Consider the following 17,129-nt stretch of genomic DNA (forward strand, 5'->3'; position numbering starts at 1 on the left):
TACACGTGCACTTTTGTTCCTTCATTTTTTTAATTTGTTCTGCCCAAAGTCACCCGCATGTGCCTGCATGTTCAACATCGCTTTGATTCCACATCTGATTAGGTTAACCTGTGGATTTGCATGCAGCCCCATTCATTATGTTCGTCAAGATTGAGAGGGCTTTCAACCCCAAAAAGCATCACTCATTCTAAGAACTGGACTATAACTCTACCCTGTATTTCAGGTGAGGTAATGGATTACTCAAGCAAGACCACAGGTCCATATCCCGAAACACGGCAAGTCATTTCAGAAGTTGGGATTAGTACCCCACAGTATTCCACAGCCAGAATGACTCCACCTCCAGGATCCCCGTATGGTGTGGGGAGCGTTTTGAGGTCATCTAATGGTGTTGTCTATTCTTCAGTAGCCACTCCAATTCCCTCCACATTTGCTATCACCACACAACCTGGCTCCATATTCAGCACCACGGTGAGGGATTTGTCTGGTGTGCACACAGCTGACACAGTGACGCCATTATCCGCCCTGCACCAGAGCCAGCCAATGCCTAGATCATATTTCCTAACAACAGGTGCATCTGAAACAGACATTGCGGCAACCGGTATTGATATCAATGCCAGTTTGCAGACTCTTACAATGGAAACGCTTGCTGCTGAGACAATAGACTCAGTGCCCACTTTAACCACAGCCTCGGAAGTGTTTTCTGAAGTGGTGGGAGATGAAAGCGCTATTTTAATCGTCCCTGAAGAAGATAAACAACAGCAGCAGCTCGACTTGGAGCGTGAGCTCTTGGAACTGGAGAAAATTAAGCAGCAGCGTTTTGCTGAGGAACTGGAGTGGGAACGTCAGGAAATTCAGAGGTTCCGGGAACAAGAAAAGATCATGGTTCAAAAAAAGCTGGAGGAGCTGCAGTCTATGAAGCAACACCTTCTCTACCAGCAGGAAGAAGAGCGGCAAGCCCAGTTCATGATGAGGCAGGAGACGCTAGCTCAGCAGCAGTTGCAGCTGGAGCAGATCCAGCAGCTGCAGCAACAGCTTCACCAGCAGCTGGAAGAGCAGAAGATTCGCCAGATCTACCAGTATAACTACGACCCTTCTGGAACTGCTTCTCCACAGACCACGACGGAGCAGGCAGTTTTGGAAGGTCAGTATGCCGCCCCAGAAGGCAGTCCGTTTTGGGCCACTGAGGATGCAACCACCACCGCATCCGCCGTCGTGGCCATTGAGATCCCGCAGAGCCAAGGGTGGTACACGGTTCAGTCTGACGGTGTTACTCAGTACATCGCCCCACCTGGCATCCTGAGTACCGTCTCAGAGATACCTCTGACGGACGTGGTGGTAAAAGATGAGAAACCGCCCAAAAAGAGAAGCTCTGCAGCCAAAGCCCGTGGCCAGTATGACGAGGTGGGGGACTCTGACGATCCCCGCTGCTTTAAAAAGATCATGGACAGCGGCGTGCAGACCGACGACGAGGACGCCGCGGATCGGAGTTACGTGAGCAGGAGGAGGAGAACCAAGAAGAGTGTCGATACGAGCGTCCAGACCGACGATGAAGATCAGGACGAGTGGGATGTGCCTACCAGAGCAAGGAGGAAAGCTCGCGCCGGCAAGTACGGTGACAGCACCGCGGAGGCCGACAAGACCAAACCCCTGGTCTCCAAAGTCTCCAGTATAGCAGTCCAAACAGTAGCAGAGATATCTGTGCAGACTGAACCCGTTGGAACCATAAGAACACCGTCCATACGGGCGCGCGTGGATGCCAAGGTAGAAATAATTAAACACATTTCAGCACCTGAAAAGACTTACAAAGGGGGCAGTTTAGGATGTCAAACAGAAGCAGAATCAGACACACAGAGTCCTCCATATCTGAGTGCCACATCTCCACCCAAAGACAAGAAACGCCCAACACCTTTAGAGATTGGTTACTCATCTCACCTTCGGGCAGATTCCACATTACAGCTGGCTCCTTCCCCACCCAAATCTCCAAAAGTCCTTTATTCACCCATCTCACCACTTTCACCAGGCAAAGCCTTAGAATCAGCCTTTGTACCTTATGAAAAACCCCTCCCTGATGATATAAGTCCACAGAAAGTACTGCATCCAGATATGGCTAAAGTGCCCCCCGCAAGTCCTAAGACAGCCAAGATGATGCAGCGGTCCATGTCTGACCCCAAGCCTCTGAGTCCAACAGCAGATGAAAGTTCCAGGGCTCCTTTTCAGTATACCGAGGGCTACACGGTAAGAGTGATTCTTTTCAGTTAGAAGACAATAGATGAGTTGATGTTAACCATGTGTTTGCAGACTTGAGAAGGCAATGAGGCTCCCGGTATCTCCGAAACCTAGTACTACAACTTCTGTTGCATTAGAAATGTGGGAACAAATAGAAAATGTATGCATCCAGTTAGAAATACCAAAAAAAGAAAGAAAAAAGCAAGCAAGCAAACAACATCTTAGGTGAGGCAAAATGAGAAAGAAGTGTATTCCTTTATGATTTACTGAGATTGAAAGTTTGCTTCTAATCTTGAAATCTCCCAAGTGTCAGTTGTAGACTCTGCTTTCAGCAAGTATAATTAATATTCATATTCAGGTATGATGGAATAAATACTGAACATAAACAGAGAAGTTAAAGGATGGCCCTAAATTTAGACCCATGGGTACTGGAAATTGTTAGTGGGGGGTTCCTTGAAGATCGTCCAAGCAGTTTCGTCTTCCTCAGGCCAGAATATTTTCATAAAAGGGCTTAGAACATTTATTTCTCAAAAGAGAGCATTTCTAGGGCTGGCAAATGAAAATGTAATTTAATTGCATAGTTCATCCATGCTTGTTTAGTTTCTCCCAACTTTCTTAATCTAACCTCAGGTAAGCCTTAGTCTCAGCGCTTGCAAAAGGAAAAAGAGTTCTTATGTTTCTTTGAATAATAGTGATTAATTATTTAAAAAATGCATAGACATGCTTAAAAGGAGAAAGAACATATATAGGTATTTTGGACACATTTGTGAAGATCTCTCTAGCTGAGCTAATCCGAAATGTTAATAATCAGGTATAGAAATACATGTATCCTACTTTAAAAATCTAATATATAACAGTAGGCTGTTGATAAACATGGCGGTTCAATTTAATATAAAATGTTCAAATTAAAAGTTCTCTTTAATTTACTGGTTTGTGAATTCTAGGTCTTCAAACCCTGAAGCTTCTAAATAGGTTTTTCTGAGACATTTGCTATATTTCCACTGGCCTATGTGTATTAAACGTTGGCTGTGGGCTGAAAAGTATGCCATTAAATATGACTACAGGCCTATTTATAGGTATATAGACAACTTGATGGGCATATTTTAAAAATTACAAATTCATGTCTGTTTTCTAGTTTCATGATGACATTTTGTTATTATGTATTTTCTCAAACACCATGTCCTGAAAGTAAAATTGTCTTCACGTGGTGGACAGAGGTCAGAACTGTTAAGTCAGGAAACCACTGGTGCATTGAGATTTCATTCAATTTACAGAGCATTTTTTTCCTATGGCTTTGTTTCTAGAATTAAATCTATTGTGAGAAGCAACTGAGCTCTATGTATAGGTATTTATTTTTATAGCAGTGGCATATAAATTCACCTGAAGAGTTGCTTGGAAAATGTGGTTTTTGATAGGACTTTAAAGTAATATTTATGGTTTGTGTCCTTAGAAAGAACAGGCATTTCCAATTGATGTATTGATCATTTACTTAATATATGTATCTTTATTCATATGAACTAGGTTAAAGAAGAGGTTGAAGTTGTATTTTTTTTTTCACACTATTCACTTCAGATTTGGAAGTGTGAAATGAAAGATACAACGATTTATGTGGGTTCTATTACAGGTAATGATATTGATTAACCATCTAATCACAAAAGAAGATGGGTAGAATTACTCAGTTTCTGAGCCGAAAAATCCTAGGTGGATTGAGCCTTGAAGCACAATTTAGTAGTTCCTTTTTTAAATTGGTCCACCTCAGTGCTTTAATATGGAAGAATTGTATGCTATCTCAAAGATACTGTTTTATTTCATGCACAAAGTAGACCATTTTTGTATACAGGCAATGTTTTTGGCACTTCAGATACTTTGATTCTAATATGTGAATTTTATAATTGCTTCCTTTACCCATTTCTAGACATACTTTGAGTCTGTTTTAAAAACTAAATTTCTTTACTGTAAGAGTTGGTTGTACTGAAAAGAATAATCTAAGAGATATTCATAGTGATATGGGTTTAAGAAGTTTATCTCAGTAGTTTATATACTGTTAATTTTCTCAGACTAGTGAAGTTGAAAAGAATCACACCGTTCAGTAGCCATTGAGACAACATAGCATAAAATAGGATATTGTAAGATAGCATAAAAGAGAAGTTCTATCCTATATGGGATTCTGTGGTGAGATCTCCTTTTTTTGGAAGTGTCAGAAAGTGTTTTGAAGAGGAGGTTCTGAAACATGAGGGTGACGTCTCTGTGGGACCATGAAGACAAAAAGGAGGTCCCCCGAAATAGAGGGAACACAATATACAAAGGTTCAGACTAATGAACAGATAGAAAACAAAGGGGAGGAAGAAGTTTACTGTAAATGAAACTGGATAAGTAGTAAAGAACATGTCACAGGGCATCTCTTTGCTGAGTTACAGTTTGGATTCCTTCCCATGGCCATTAAAGGCACCATCTTTTTTTTTTTTTTTCTTTACGCTGTTTGCTAGCCCCTGGACTCCCCCAACTTGTGCTTTCTTGACTGTCATTTCTCTAAACTAAACCTAAGGTGATTTTCTAAAATGTATGCCAGATTATATCACACACTCCACGGCTTAAACTCTCCAGCAGTCCTCGTCAAATTTGAAATATCTCAGAAATTTCTTTTTAGGGACCCATGCAATCTCTTCTCTACCTGCCTCATAACTTCACTGTTCACTCCCCACATTTAGCCCCTCCTCTCGCTCTGCTCTAACCACTGACCTTGCCATTTGCTGGATGTGCCAGCCTCATCCCCATCCCAGCCCTGTGTTGGGATCTCTCTCTCTTCTCAAATCTTTGCCTGGCTCATTCCCATGTACAGGTTTCTTCTTAAGTTTTACTACCACAGAGAGGCTTCCCTTACCTCATTCTCTAAATAAATCTTCCTGGAACACCTGAACGGGTCAGTTGGTTAAATGCAGGATTCTTGATTTCGGCTCAGTCATGATCTCATAGTCCTGAGATCGAGCCCCACATCAGGCTTCATGCTGATTGTGGAGTCTGCTTGGGATTCTCTCTCTCTCCCTTTCCCTCTGCCTCCCTAGGCTGCACGTGCTCTCTCTCTCTCTCTCTCTAAAAATAAGTAATAATAATAATAACAATAATAATAGTAAAGCACTGTGTTGTACTTTTTGTTTCTTTACAGGCAAATGTGGACTGTTTTTTGGTTGGTTGGTTTGATTTTGGTCCTCTTTCTATATTCACTATTTTGTCTCACTATCTCAGAAACTTCTTGGAGCACTTTAATTATTACAGAATTCTTCCTTACGGGTCATATCTTCCATCCTGGAGTTTCAGAACATTTATCTTAATGTTGCAATTTAGAACATTAGAGATTTAAATTTTATTCTGTTGCTACCCCATAGGAATTCAACTAGGTGGCATGAGATCCTTTAACTCACTTACAGTTTTTCCATCATGGAACTTGGGTCACATCTTTGACACAGGAATTCTAAGGCAGAAGCATGGTTAGTGTCTTGTTAGTGTTTCACTGACACTTTGAGTTCCTGCTAAGCCCTAGGATGTCTTATCTACTGAATTAATTAAAATTAGCACTAATTAACATAAGAATCACAAAATAATGTGCACAATGTACATAACCGAAGCAGGGAATTATCTGAGATAATTTTATTTAGTTATGTAATGTTCCCCAATGTCTGTAAGAGTGAACTCTGTCCCTTTTGTAGACCCTGTCATTCTGGCATCAAAGTCATAGCCTCAAAGCCAAAATCTATTTTCTGATAACATTTATGTAACCAGGGCACCAGTTGGCTAAGCATCTGCCTTCAGCTCAGGTCATGATCCCGGAGTCCTGGGATCAAACCCCACAAGAGAGCCAGAAGAGAGCCTGCTTCTCTTTCTGCTCCTCACCTCACTCGTGCTCTCTCTCTCTCCAATGCACACTCTCTCTCTGTTTCAAGTAAATAAATCAAATCTTAAAAAAAAGATTATGTAACCAGTTTTGTCTTGTAGCCTACTTCCTTTGACAAATATAAATTTTTAACTCTAAGTAAAGATGGAAAGAAAATTCCTGCCTTTTTCCTTTCGTCCTTCAGTTTGCGCCCCAGGAAAATTCTCAAGAGATAGAACAGAAACAAAGGCAACGTGTATTCCTTCCCATGAGGTTAAGCTCACTACCCAGATGTGACTTGATAATGATGTATTTTCATAACGGTTGAGAAAGAGCACAAGAAGAAGTATACTGTCTAATGAAAGGTAGTATGTATGCAATGATTTTCTCACTTTCATTAGTGAAACGCTTCTTCAACTAGAATGCTTAATGGAAGCCAAATAGTTAAAAATAGGTAGAAAGTGGTAGAGGATGATCCAATAATTGTCAGTAAAATGACATATGTAATTTGAGTAAATTACAATTTGAGTAAATGAGGTAACCTTTACCACCTTCCCATCACTAAGTCTAGCAACTGTAGGTCCTAGTCACGTTGATGCTGTCTCCCTAGGTTGACATTTGACATCTGTATGTCCTCATCACGGATTTGCCAACTGTCAGTGAAGAGCTTTACTTTCTGATTTGGTGCGAATAATTCTCAAATCTCCTAGTAACTGCGTAGCTTTCGTATTCTGTGGAATATATAATGTCTCTTCTCTAGAAGTATCAGAGTCCTGTTCTCTATATGACCATTTTAAATTTACTTCTCTGGATAAATAAACCAGAGCACCAAAATGTGCTCCGCATGCCCTTTATCTTTCTTCTATACAGTGAGATTGATTTACATCATTGCTTCACATGAATAACTTCAGCAAGGAAAGTTAATATAGCATAGGGGAGAAAGTGACATCATCCACTGGGAGAAATATATTGTATATTCAAAGAATCTGTTTGGTGCTAGAAGGGGTCTAATTCACTCAGATTTCTTGATCTTAAAAAATAGCATTTTTGAGTGATTTCTTTAAAAAAAGACATGTATTTCAGAAATAGCACAGTTTGCCAGTGATGATACATACCACTCTCTGCACTAAAATAAGCTGCATTTCAAATGATATCACCTCTGTGTGCCTTAAAAATCCTAGGCTGAGTGTTAAAGCTGTTTTTTCTTACCCTTAGACTTAATGAACAAGTGTAGAGCTTTTTGAATAATAAGGAAAACTCCCTACTAAAATCTTTTTATTCTAGACTTTAAGCCAGGATCCTATTGCAAAGCAGATGGTAATTCATGAGCTGATTTTTACAAGAATATGTTTTGCTTCACTGATTGCTGTTTTGATAGCTATTTTTAAGATTTTTGGAACCCTTTAATATGTATTTCTGAAAGTAATTTCCATAACCTAAAGTAAAAATTTTTATTTCTGTCAATTTTATTTCTGTCAGAATATACGGAATTAAGAAATAATGACTGTGATGGCCAAGTATGATTTAAAAATTAATAATTAATAGGGGTTGCTTTTTATTACTCTTTTTGAAAAACAAGGTAAATCAGTCTGTCAAAACTGACTTTGATGAAATTACCTGTTTTATAATGCTGGTATTTATGTGTGTCAGTAAAGATTAGTCAGGTATTAAAGATTGGCTTTATAAATCATAATTATTCTTTCTGTAGCTCTTTTTTCATTACTAATGTATTTTTCTCATGATACTTCTTTATGATTAAAATCTTGCACTTGAAAATGTAGCTGTTTTAAAATTGAAATAGGAAATACTATTTTAAGGTGTTTTCTAAAATAAATGACAATAAAATAATTTATGGGAGTTAATTGTTAGGATATAAAAATAAAACTAATGTGTGTACGTATACATATTACATATATACATTATATATCACAGATTACATTTTATTTCTATATTTTATGTATATATATATATACACGCATACACATAAATGTCAGTGAGTGAAAACCAGAAAGTTTTTAAGTTAATCTCATCAATTTAGTGTTAAGTAGTTAAAATTGCTGTAGTCCATATGTAAGGATTGATTTGAAAACAAAGCTGTTTAGACTGAAGGAGAAAAAAAAAATCAGATCATTTATAGTATCCTTAAACAGATGTCTACATTTCAAAATAGGCAAATGAGCGTAATTACAAGAAACACTTAAAATGTGCCACTTAAATATCTGGACATGCCAGTTTAACACAAGGGAGTTATGTATTAATAGAGCATTGATTATTATTGACCCCGTTTAAAAGCATAGAGAATTATTTAACATTAATTAGCTTCTTAAGTATATTACTGTAATATTAGTTTCTGATCAATTCACTACACTCTCTTTTGGACAGTTGTGCAATTTGTAACTGACTCCGTAGTGCAGCTGCATACATATTCTGCCAAATACATCCCTTCCTAACATACACACAAGCACTTTTGCATATTTGTAGGAATTTCTAAAAATTACTGATTATTTACGATTGTCTCATCTGCATTAACTTTGGAAAAAATTAGGAAACAACTAAAATAGCTATAATACAAAAATTTGGAAATTTGATTTTATAATTTGAGGTATACGGTATATAGAGGCATCACAATGTATCCTAGTAGTTGTGTGACATTTGTCATCATCATATTCAACATCAGAACACAGAAATCCCTCCTTATCCATGGTTTTGCTTTCAATGGCTTCAGTTTCAATAGTCAACCACAGTCTGGAAGCAGATGATCCTCCTGAAGTATTATCAGAAGGTCAATAGCAGGCTAATGCTCTGTCATTCACCTCACTTTATCCCGTCATATAGGCATTTTGTCATCTAGCATCATCACAAGAAGGATGAGTAGAGTACAGTAAGATATTTTGAGAGAGAGGGAAAAAGAGACCACATTCACATAACTTTTTTTTTTTTTAAGATTTTATTTATTTGACAGACAGAGATCACAAGTAGGCAGAGAGGCAGGCAGAGAGAAGGGGGAAGCAGGCTCCCCACTGAGCAGAGAGCCCAATGCAGGGCTCTATCCCAGGACCCTGAGATCATGACTTGAGCCAAAGGCAGAGGCTTAACTCACTAAGCCACCCAGGTGCCCCTCACATAACTTTTATTATAGTATATTGTTGTAATTGCTCTCTTTTATTACTGTCATTAATTTCTTTAACTTACAAATTAAATTTTTTTGCACATTTTAATTTATTTATTTTTTTAATAACATATAATGTATTTTTATCCCCAGGGGTACAGGTCTATGAATCGCCAGGTTTACACACTTCACAGCACTCACCATAGCACATACCCTCCCCAGTGTCCATAACCCCACCCCCCTCCCCCCAGCAACCCTCAGTTTGTTTTGTGAGATTAAGAGTCACTTATGGTTTATCTCCCTCCCAATTCCATCTTGTTTCATTTATTCTTCTTCTACCCCCTAAGCTCCCCCCATGTTGCATCTCCACTTCCTCATATCAGGGAGATCATATGATAGTTGTCTTTCTCCGATTGACTTATTTTGCTAAGCATGATACCCTCTAGTTCCATCCACGTCGTCACAAATGGCAAGATTTCATTTCTTTTGATGGCTGCATAGTATTCCATTGTGTATATATACCACATCTTCTTTATCTATTCATCTGTTGATAGACATCTAGGTTCTTTCCATAGTTTGGCTGTTGTAGACATTGCTGCTATAAACATTCAGGTGCATGTGCCCCTTCAGATCACTACGTTACAAATTAAATTTTGTCACAGATATGTAGCTAGAGGAAAGAACAGTTTATAGTGTTTGGTACTCTCCATGGTCTCAGGTGTCCACTGAGGGTCTTGGAACATGTATCCCATAGAAAAGGGAGGACTACTGCCTATGTTTCTAATAGGTGTATATGTATATATGTCCATATATACAATATACATACATAAAAACTTCATGCTTTTCTGGCCTCATATAACTAATACATTATTTTCACATGCAGTTGCGTGGTTGAGATCTAACCCACTTATTTTCTGTAGGCCTTATGTTTATTTTATGACAGAGGCTAAAGATGAGGAACCTGAAGTTCCATCCCCAGCCCTAGATTAATTCTATTTGCATCAAATGAAGCCCTGGATTTAATAGCATTTTCTTTTTGGTACTGTTCTGTATCGTGAATTATGTGTAGAATTTGAATTAGGAGAGCACTAGAACAAGTGTGATGAGGTAAAGAGAGTTCAATGAACTGACTAGTTTAAACTACCTCAGTTTATTTAGGCTGAAACTATGAACAACAACAGGATTTTTTTAAGAAATATATTTTATTTTAACCTCAAGAGGAAGGTGCAAGGGATTCAAATTAAAACAGTCGAAAAGTTCAACCTTGATGCTTGAAAACAGTATAAGAAACCGTTAAGCTAGATTTTACAGAACAGCTTTTGCAGAATTTTTTTGGTCAAAATAATTTTATGAAATGGCAAATAAAAACTGAGTTTTTTTCCTCTTGAGGAAACAAAAATTCAACAGAAATAGAAGATTTGTAACAGAAGGTGATTATGCTTGTCTCTCCCTTCTCCTCTAGTGGCTGATTATATATCTTTATGAAAAATTATATATACATAAACATTGTTTGGGCTGTTTATTAAGCTATTCTAGATACATGAATAAATTGCTCATAGTAAGTTGAACCACGTTTTAATTTCTGATCTATTAGGTAGTATATTTTAGCATGACAGGAGCTAGGCAAGTCCCCGTTGTTTGTTTTTCGATAAAGCTCAGCCCTAATCATACACCTGAATCTTCTAGATTCTAGACACTAGAAACTACTTAGATGGCTTAGTCATTTACTTCTTTGAACCTTGTTGTGAAATCTATGCTGCAAGTACTAATTACTGCTAATTGTAGAGAATTTTATAATACTTCGTGAAAGACTTGACATCACAATATTAATTTTGCTTTGGAAGTGAATAAATGTGCATGAATTTCTTCAGCGTGTCATAAGTATTAAAACAAGAGAAATGTTTGTAACAGAAAAAACAATGCTATATTTAGGAAAACCTTTGCGGGTGGTTTTGCTGTTCTTCCCTTTATGGTAGGAGGTGATGCCTATAAATGCCCACTTAAATGCAGAGCACTCAATAAGCTCAGGTTCCATTAATTACCCATTTGGAGAAGTACCCAATCACCCATCCAAGTATACCACTATTCTCATGTAGTGGAATGCATAGAATTGAGAATTGGAAAGAGAAGTTAACCTCTTAAAATGTCTAGTAAATATTTAGTAAATATATTGTCATATTTATATAAGCCCATGAATTTTATCTTCTAGAAGACTGAGTAAAATATTCCTTACCAATTTTTTAACTTGACCGCCTCCTTTTCTCACTTGTTTACAGTGTTGTCTTCCCAAAGAATCAAATGGTTCAGCAGTTGATATGGAATAAGGACCATGGTCAAGTACTGTACAAAGAAAATTTGCTTTTTAATTTGTGGGGAGCTATTTCACCTGATTTGGACTTATGAAAATAAATATTTAATTCATTGCAAACATATGTAGATGAAAAGCAACTCTGAACTATTTTATTGTCATGTTCCAAAGTTGTAGTCTAGGCCCAAGGATGGATAATCAATGAGAGAGAAACAAAAAGCAGTAGAGATTTCTGTGATTTTGTGGTTAGGCTTTTTAAGAGTCTAAACACAAAATACCTTTCTTATCCCAATATAATTTAGTAGACACTTTACACCAATATTAAAATGGTAATTATGTTTTTCATGACTTTTGATAGTTATTGAGTCATTCCTCAAATTGCTAGTGATCTAGTGCTGTAGAAGACATATCACATAAGTAAATCATAATTCCAGTATACCATGTACAGAAACGTAACATAGAGATTTACACTTCACATCATTTGAAATTGAGTTAATTTTGTTGTGAAAGATTGCCAATAAGGAAATATTTTATAGAATCATTGGAAGTCACTACCATCTCTCTTTTGGGATCAGTAATTGTTATCAATATGGAATAATTCTCAGGAAGGCAGTACTACCAAATTCAGTATGTGGGAGTTTTTTGGTTTTTTTTTTTTAGTCCTGTGACATTTTTGTGATAATCTGAGATGTACACACAACATTCTGTTTTGATAATTGCACATGTGCCACCTTGTGCTGCTGTTAGGACAGCTAAGGCCACCCTAGTTTGTAGGATTGCTTTGCACATCTGTGTGACTTCAATATTAAGTAAGGAGATGCTATTTGGTGAATCATTGAGCGCCCTCATGGTGTATTTATTAAGGGCTTCTACATGCTAAATGCCATTCTCTAGTCCTACAGATGGAGAAAAATAGATGTTAAGTGATCATACCATTTAAAAACAGATCATGTCCATCTTTGCTTTAAATTGGGAAGATTAGCTGGAGTAGTGATGGCTTTAGTAAAGCACCCATGAATCCGGGCAAAACCTAAGGTACAACGACCTATCCCCACCCTCGAGGAAGCCAGGTCCCCAGGTTAGTTCCACGTATCCAGTGGGTTCCATTTGGAGCAAGCCATCTGATGCCAGGAAGTATGTGGAAGTTTAAAAAAAAGATTGCTGAAAAGAAAAAGGAGAATGTGTATTTTACTTTTTTTATTTACATTTCTGTGTTCAGATAAGTTTTCATGTTAATTCTTGGAAACTTTTATTAATTTTGTTATTCTACTTCAGATTCGCCACATAAGGCATTTAACACATTTTCTGAGAAGGAAATATAGTCATTGTCTCAGAGTGGCCTAGTAGATCTGTGAATGATGCTTTGCCCTTGAAGAAGGAATCAGCCTTAGATCATGGTTCCTAGAATCCAGGGTGCTAGTCCAAAAACACCATGTAAAAGTTAAATGAGAAAATACGCAGTATCTATGTTCATTTTCCAGTATTCTGTTATTTTAATTCTCATGCTATCATGTTTTCACTGCCTTTAGGTTATGTGAATGCTTTTAAATGACTTCTTTGTTTCTCTTTATGCTCACTGGTCACCAAGCCTTCTATTTTGCTGCCCTAATAAATTTTTGAAGTAGTAACTATAGAAAGAGTGGTTTTAAATTTAGTTAATACTAATGATGTTGGGAGATTAAAAGGAAGAGAAAAAAGAGGTCATCGGTAGCTTAAAATATTTTGTTTTCTCCTGAGAAAATAATCAAGAAAACATAATGATAAATGAAGCCATAAACTAATTAAGAAATATATCTGTATACTCACACATCAATGTGCCTTTGTAGTAAAAATGTAGAATTTAGAAATATAATGTGTCTTACTTCTGAAACCATTATCATTAGCCTCACTTAATTTTTATTAAAAAATTTAATTTTTTAATTTTTATTAAAAAACCCTCATAGTTATTAAATATTTGATCTTACAGCACTGAAGTATCAAAATGTATTTCTTTAATCCTTTGAAACATATTAATCATTTATATATTGTTCATTGAAGGTTTTGTCGCGGTCTAGGCCTCCGTAGACCTTTAAAGACAGCAACTCTTATGCTTCTATGTTCAGCTTGGTAAATTGATACCTTATGTGATTTCCAAGGCCATGATTCTTAAAAGTCCTATCATTGGCACCACCATCCAACTAGATTTTAAATGTGTCTGTACAGAAAAAGGGGTTAGCTTTGTTTGGGTGGGCTCTGGAACTCAAACGGTGCCTTAGGTAAAGCTCTCGTATTTTGACTATGACACAGACCTATGTTCATGTGATTAAGAAGGGAGAACACCTCTCATTATTCTAATCTCTTATAGCAAGAAGAACAAAATACAGTTGAAATTTTCAGGAAATCATGTGGCCACACCATGAGTGTCCTTCAGTGTATATAATACTGTTTTAGTGAAACCCGAAAGTGATGTTGGGTGGCATTGGTTAATTGCAAACAATTGAGTCTATTTGTCCCTATGTAATAGTGTGGCTTGTTTACTAAATTTGTAAAAATTATGAAAAGGAAAAAACTGTCATCACATTCACCTAGCGTTGAGCATTTCAAATATGCAACAGATTACTATTGCCAAAATTAGACAAAGTCTATAAAAGCATATTAGATCATAATTACTCATGTGAGAAGTACATTTTATCATATTCTAGTTAACTATACAAAAGCTTTTGAGCCATTCAGGGAGTTGATACAGTTTAGAAAGTTGAAAAATCTTACTTTCTATGATAGAAATAATAATGAAGACTAAAAAATATTATGACTAGTAGAGTTTATTATAAAATGAGGCATAGTATTTTTTTCAAATGCAAAAAGTTGTATCTTAGATTTTAGTATATTTATTTTAGAGGGCGGTGCTTGGCAGAGAGAGAGGGAGAGAAAGTCTCAAACTGATTCTGCACTGACTGCCAAGCCTAACACAGGGTTCAATCTTAGGACTTTGTGGTTGCCTTTTTTTTTTTTTTTCCATTTTCTTGATAATGACCTTCGATGGACAACAGTTTGAAATTTTCAATGAAGTTTCACTTGTCTGCATTTTCTTTTGTTACTCATACTTTTGACATCATCTCTAAAATCCAAGGTCATAAAGATTTACTTCAATTTTTTTTTTTTTTTTTTTTACCTTAAGAGTTTTACGGTTCGGGCTCTTTCATTTAGGTAGTCCATTATTTTTGAGTTAATTTTGTATAGGGAATGAGGTAGGTGTCCAGCTTCATTCTTTTGCATATGGATATGCACCATCATTTGTTGAAGAGATTGTTCTTTCCCTATTGAATGGCTTTGGCACCCTTGTGCAAAATCAATTAGCCATATATGTAACGGTTGATTTCTGCACTCTCAGTTCTGTTCTATTGCTTTAGGTTCTTATACCAGTACTGCGCTCTTTTGATTACTATTGCTTTAAAGTTGCTCTCATAAGAAAGTATGGGTCCTCCAACTGTTTTTTCCTTTTTTTTTTTTTTTTAAAGATTTTATTTATTTATTTGACAGAGAGAGAAAGATCACAAGTAGGCAGAGAGGCAGGCAGAGAGAGGGAGGGAAGCAGGCTCCCTGCCAAGCAGAGAGCCCGATGCGGGGCTCGATCCCAGGACCCTGAGATCATGACCTGAGCTGAAAGCAGAGGCTTAACCCACTGAGCCACCCAGGCGCCCCCTGTTTTTTCCTTTTAAATACTATTTTGGCTGATGGGGTCTCTTTGAAATTCCATATGAATTTTATAATGGACTTTCTATTTCTACAAAAGAAGGCCATTAGAATTTATTTTTATTTAAGTTCAAGATAGTAACATATAGTGTAGTATTGGTTTTAGGAGTAAAATTTAGTGATTCATCACTTACATATAACACCATGTTCATCACAAGTGCCCATCACCCATGTAGTGCATTCCCCCACCCACCTCCTCTCCGGCAACCCTGTTTGTTCTCTGTAGTTAAGAGTCTCTTATGGTTTGCCTCCGTCTTTCTTTTTATCTAATTTTTTTGTTCCCTTCTACTATGTTCATCTGTTTCATTTCTTTTTTTTTTTTAATTTTTTTTTAAAGATTTTATTTATGTATTTGACAGAGATCACAAGTAGCAGAGAGGCAGGCAGAGAGAGAGAGGGAAGCAGGCTCCCCGCTGAGCAGAGAGCCCGATGTGGGGCTTGATCCCAGGACCCTGGGATCATGACCTGAGCCGAAGACAGAGGCTTTAACCCACTGAGCCACCCAGGCGCCCCAATCTGTTTCATTTCTTAAATCCACATGAGTGAAATCATATATTTGTCTTTCTCTGACTTATTTCACTTACCATAATACACTCTAGTTCTATCCACATTGTTGCAAATGGCACGATTTCATTCTTCTGATGGCTTGATGGCTGAATAATATTCCATTGTATATATATGCCACATCTTCTTTGTGCATTATAAACATTGGGCTTCATGTACCCCTTCGAATCAGTATTTTTGTATCCTTCAGATAAATACCTGGTAGTGCAATTGCTGGCTCATAGGGTAGTAGTATTTTTATCTTCTTGAGGAATCTTAATAATATTTTCTGGAGTGACTGCACCAGTTCGCATTCCCATGAACAGTGCAAAAGTGTTCCCCTTTCTCCACATCATTACCAACAGCTGTTGTTTCCTGAGTTGTTAATTTTAGCGGTTCTGACGAGTATGAGGTACTGTCTCATTGTGGTTTTGATTTATATTTCCCTGATGATGAATGGTGCTGAGCATTTTTTCATGTATTTGTTAGCCATTTGTATGCCTTCTTTAGATAAATGTCTGTTCATGTCTTCTGCCCATTTCTTAACTGGATTATTTATTTTTGGGGTGTTGGTTTTGATGAGTTTTTCATAGATTTTTGGATACTAACCCTTTGTCACATATGTCATTTGCAAATATCTTCTCCCATTCTATAGGTTGCCTTTAAGTTTTGTTGATTGTTTCCTTCACTGCGCAGAAGCTTTTTATCTTGATGAGGCACTAATAGTTCATTTTTGCTTTTGTTTCCCTTGAGTCCAGAGACCTAATAAGAAAAGTTGCTATGGACAAGGTCAAAGATGTTTCTATGTTCTCTTCTAGGATTTTGATGGATTCTTGTCTCACATTTAGGTCTTCCATCCATTTAGAGTCTATTTTTGTGTATGGTGTAATAAAGTGGTCCAGGTTTCATTCTTCTGCATATTGCTGTCCAGTTTTCCCAACACCATTTTTGAAGAGACTATTGCTGCCTATTTTCCATTGGATATTCTTTCCTGCTTTTTCTGGGTTTTCTTTTCTATTCCATTGATCTATGTTTCTGTTTGGGGGCCAGTACCATACTGTCTTGATGACTGCAGCTTTGTAATATAGCTTAAAGTCAGGCATTGTGATACCTCCCACTTTGATTTTCTTTTTCAACATTACTTTGGCTGTTTGTTTGTTTGTTTGTTTGTTTTTTCTAGGTCCATACAAATTTTAGGATTGTATGTTCTAGTTCTATGAAAAATGTTGGTGTTATTTTGGTCAGGATTGCATTGAATGTGTAGATTGCTTTGGGTAGTATAGACATTTTAACAATTATTGTTAGTTCTTCCAATTCATGAGCATGGAATGTTTCCCATTTCT

General features: G+C 37.1%; 1 protein-coding gene across 1 annotated transcript in view; it reads left to right on the forward strand.

The window, feature by feature from the left end:
• The window catches only part of PCLO (piccolo presynaptic cytomatrix protein), a 397,216-nt gene that overhangs the window by 210,336 nt on the left and 169,751 nt on the right, over positions 1 to 17,129 (forward strand). Inside the window, 1 exon segment of the mRNA XM_032873242.1 lies at positions 224 to 2,235. Coding sequence (XP_032729133.1) covers positions 224 to 2,235 — 2,012 coding nt within the window.

This window comes from Lontra canadensis, unplaced genomic scaffold (assembly GCF_010015895.1).
Source record: "Lontra canadensis isolate GAN:19392208 unplaced genomic scaffold, GSC_riverotter_1.0 scaffold48, whole genome shotgun sequence".
NCBI classification, from domain to species: Eukaryota; Metazoa; Chordata; class Mammalia; order Carnivora; family Mustelidae; genus Lontra; species Lontra canadensis.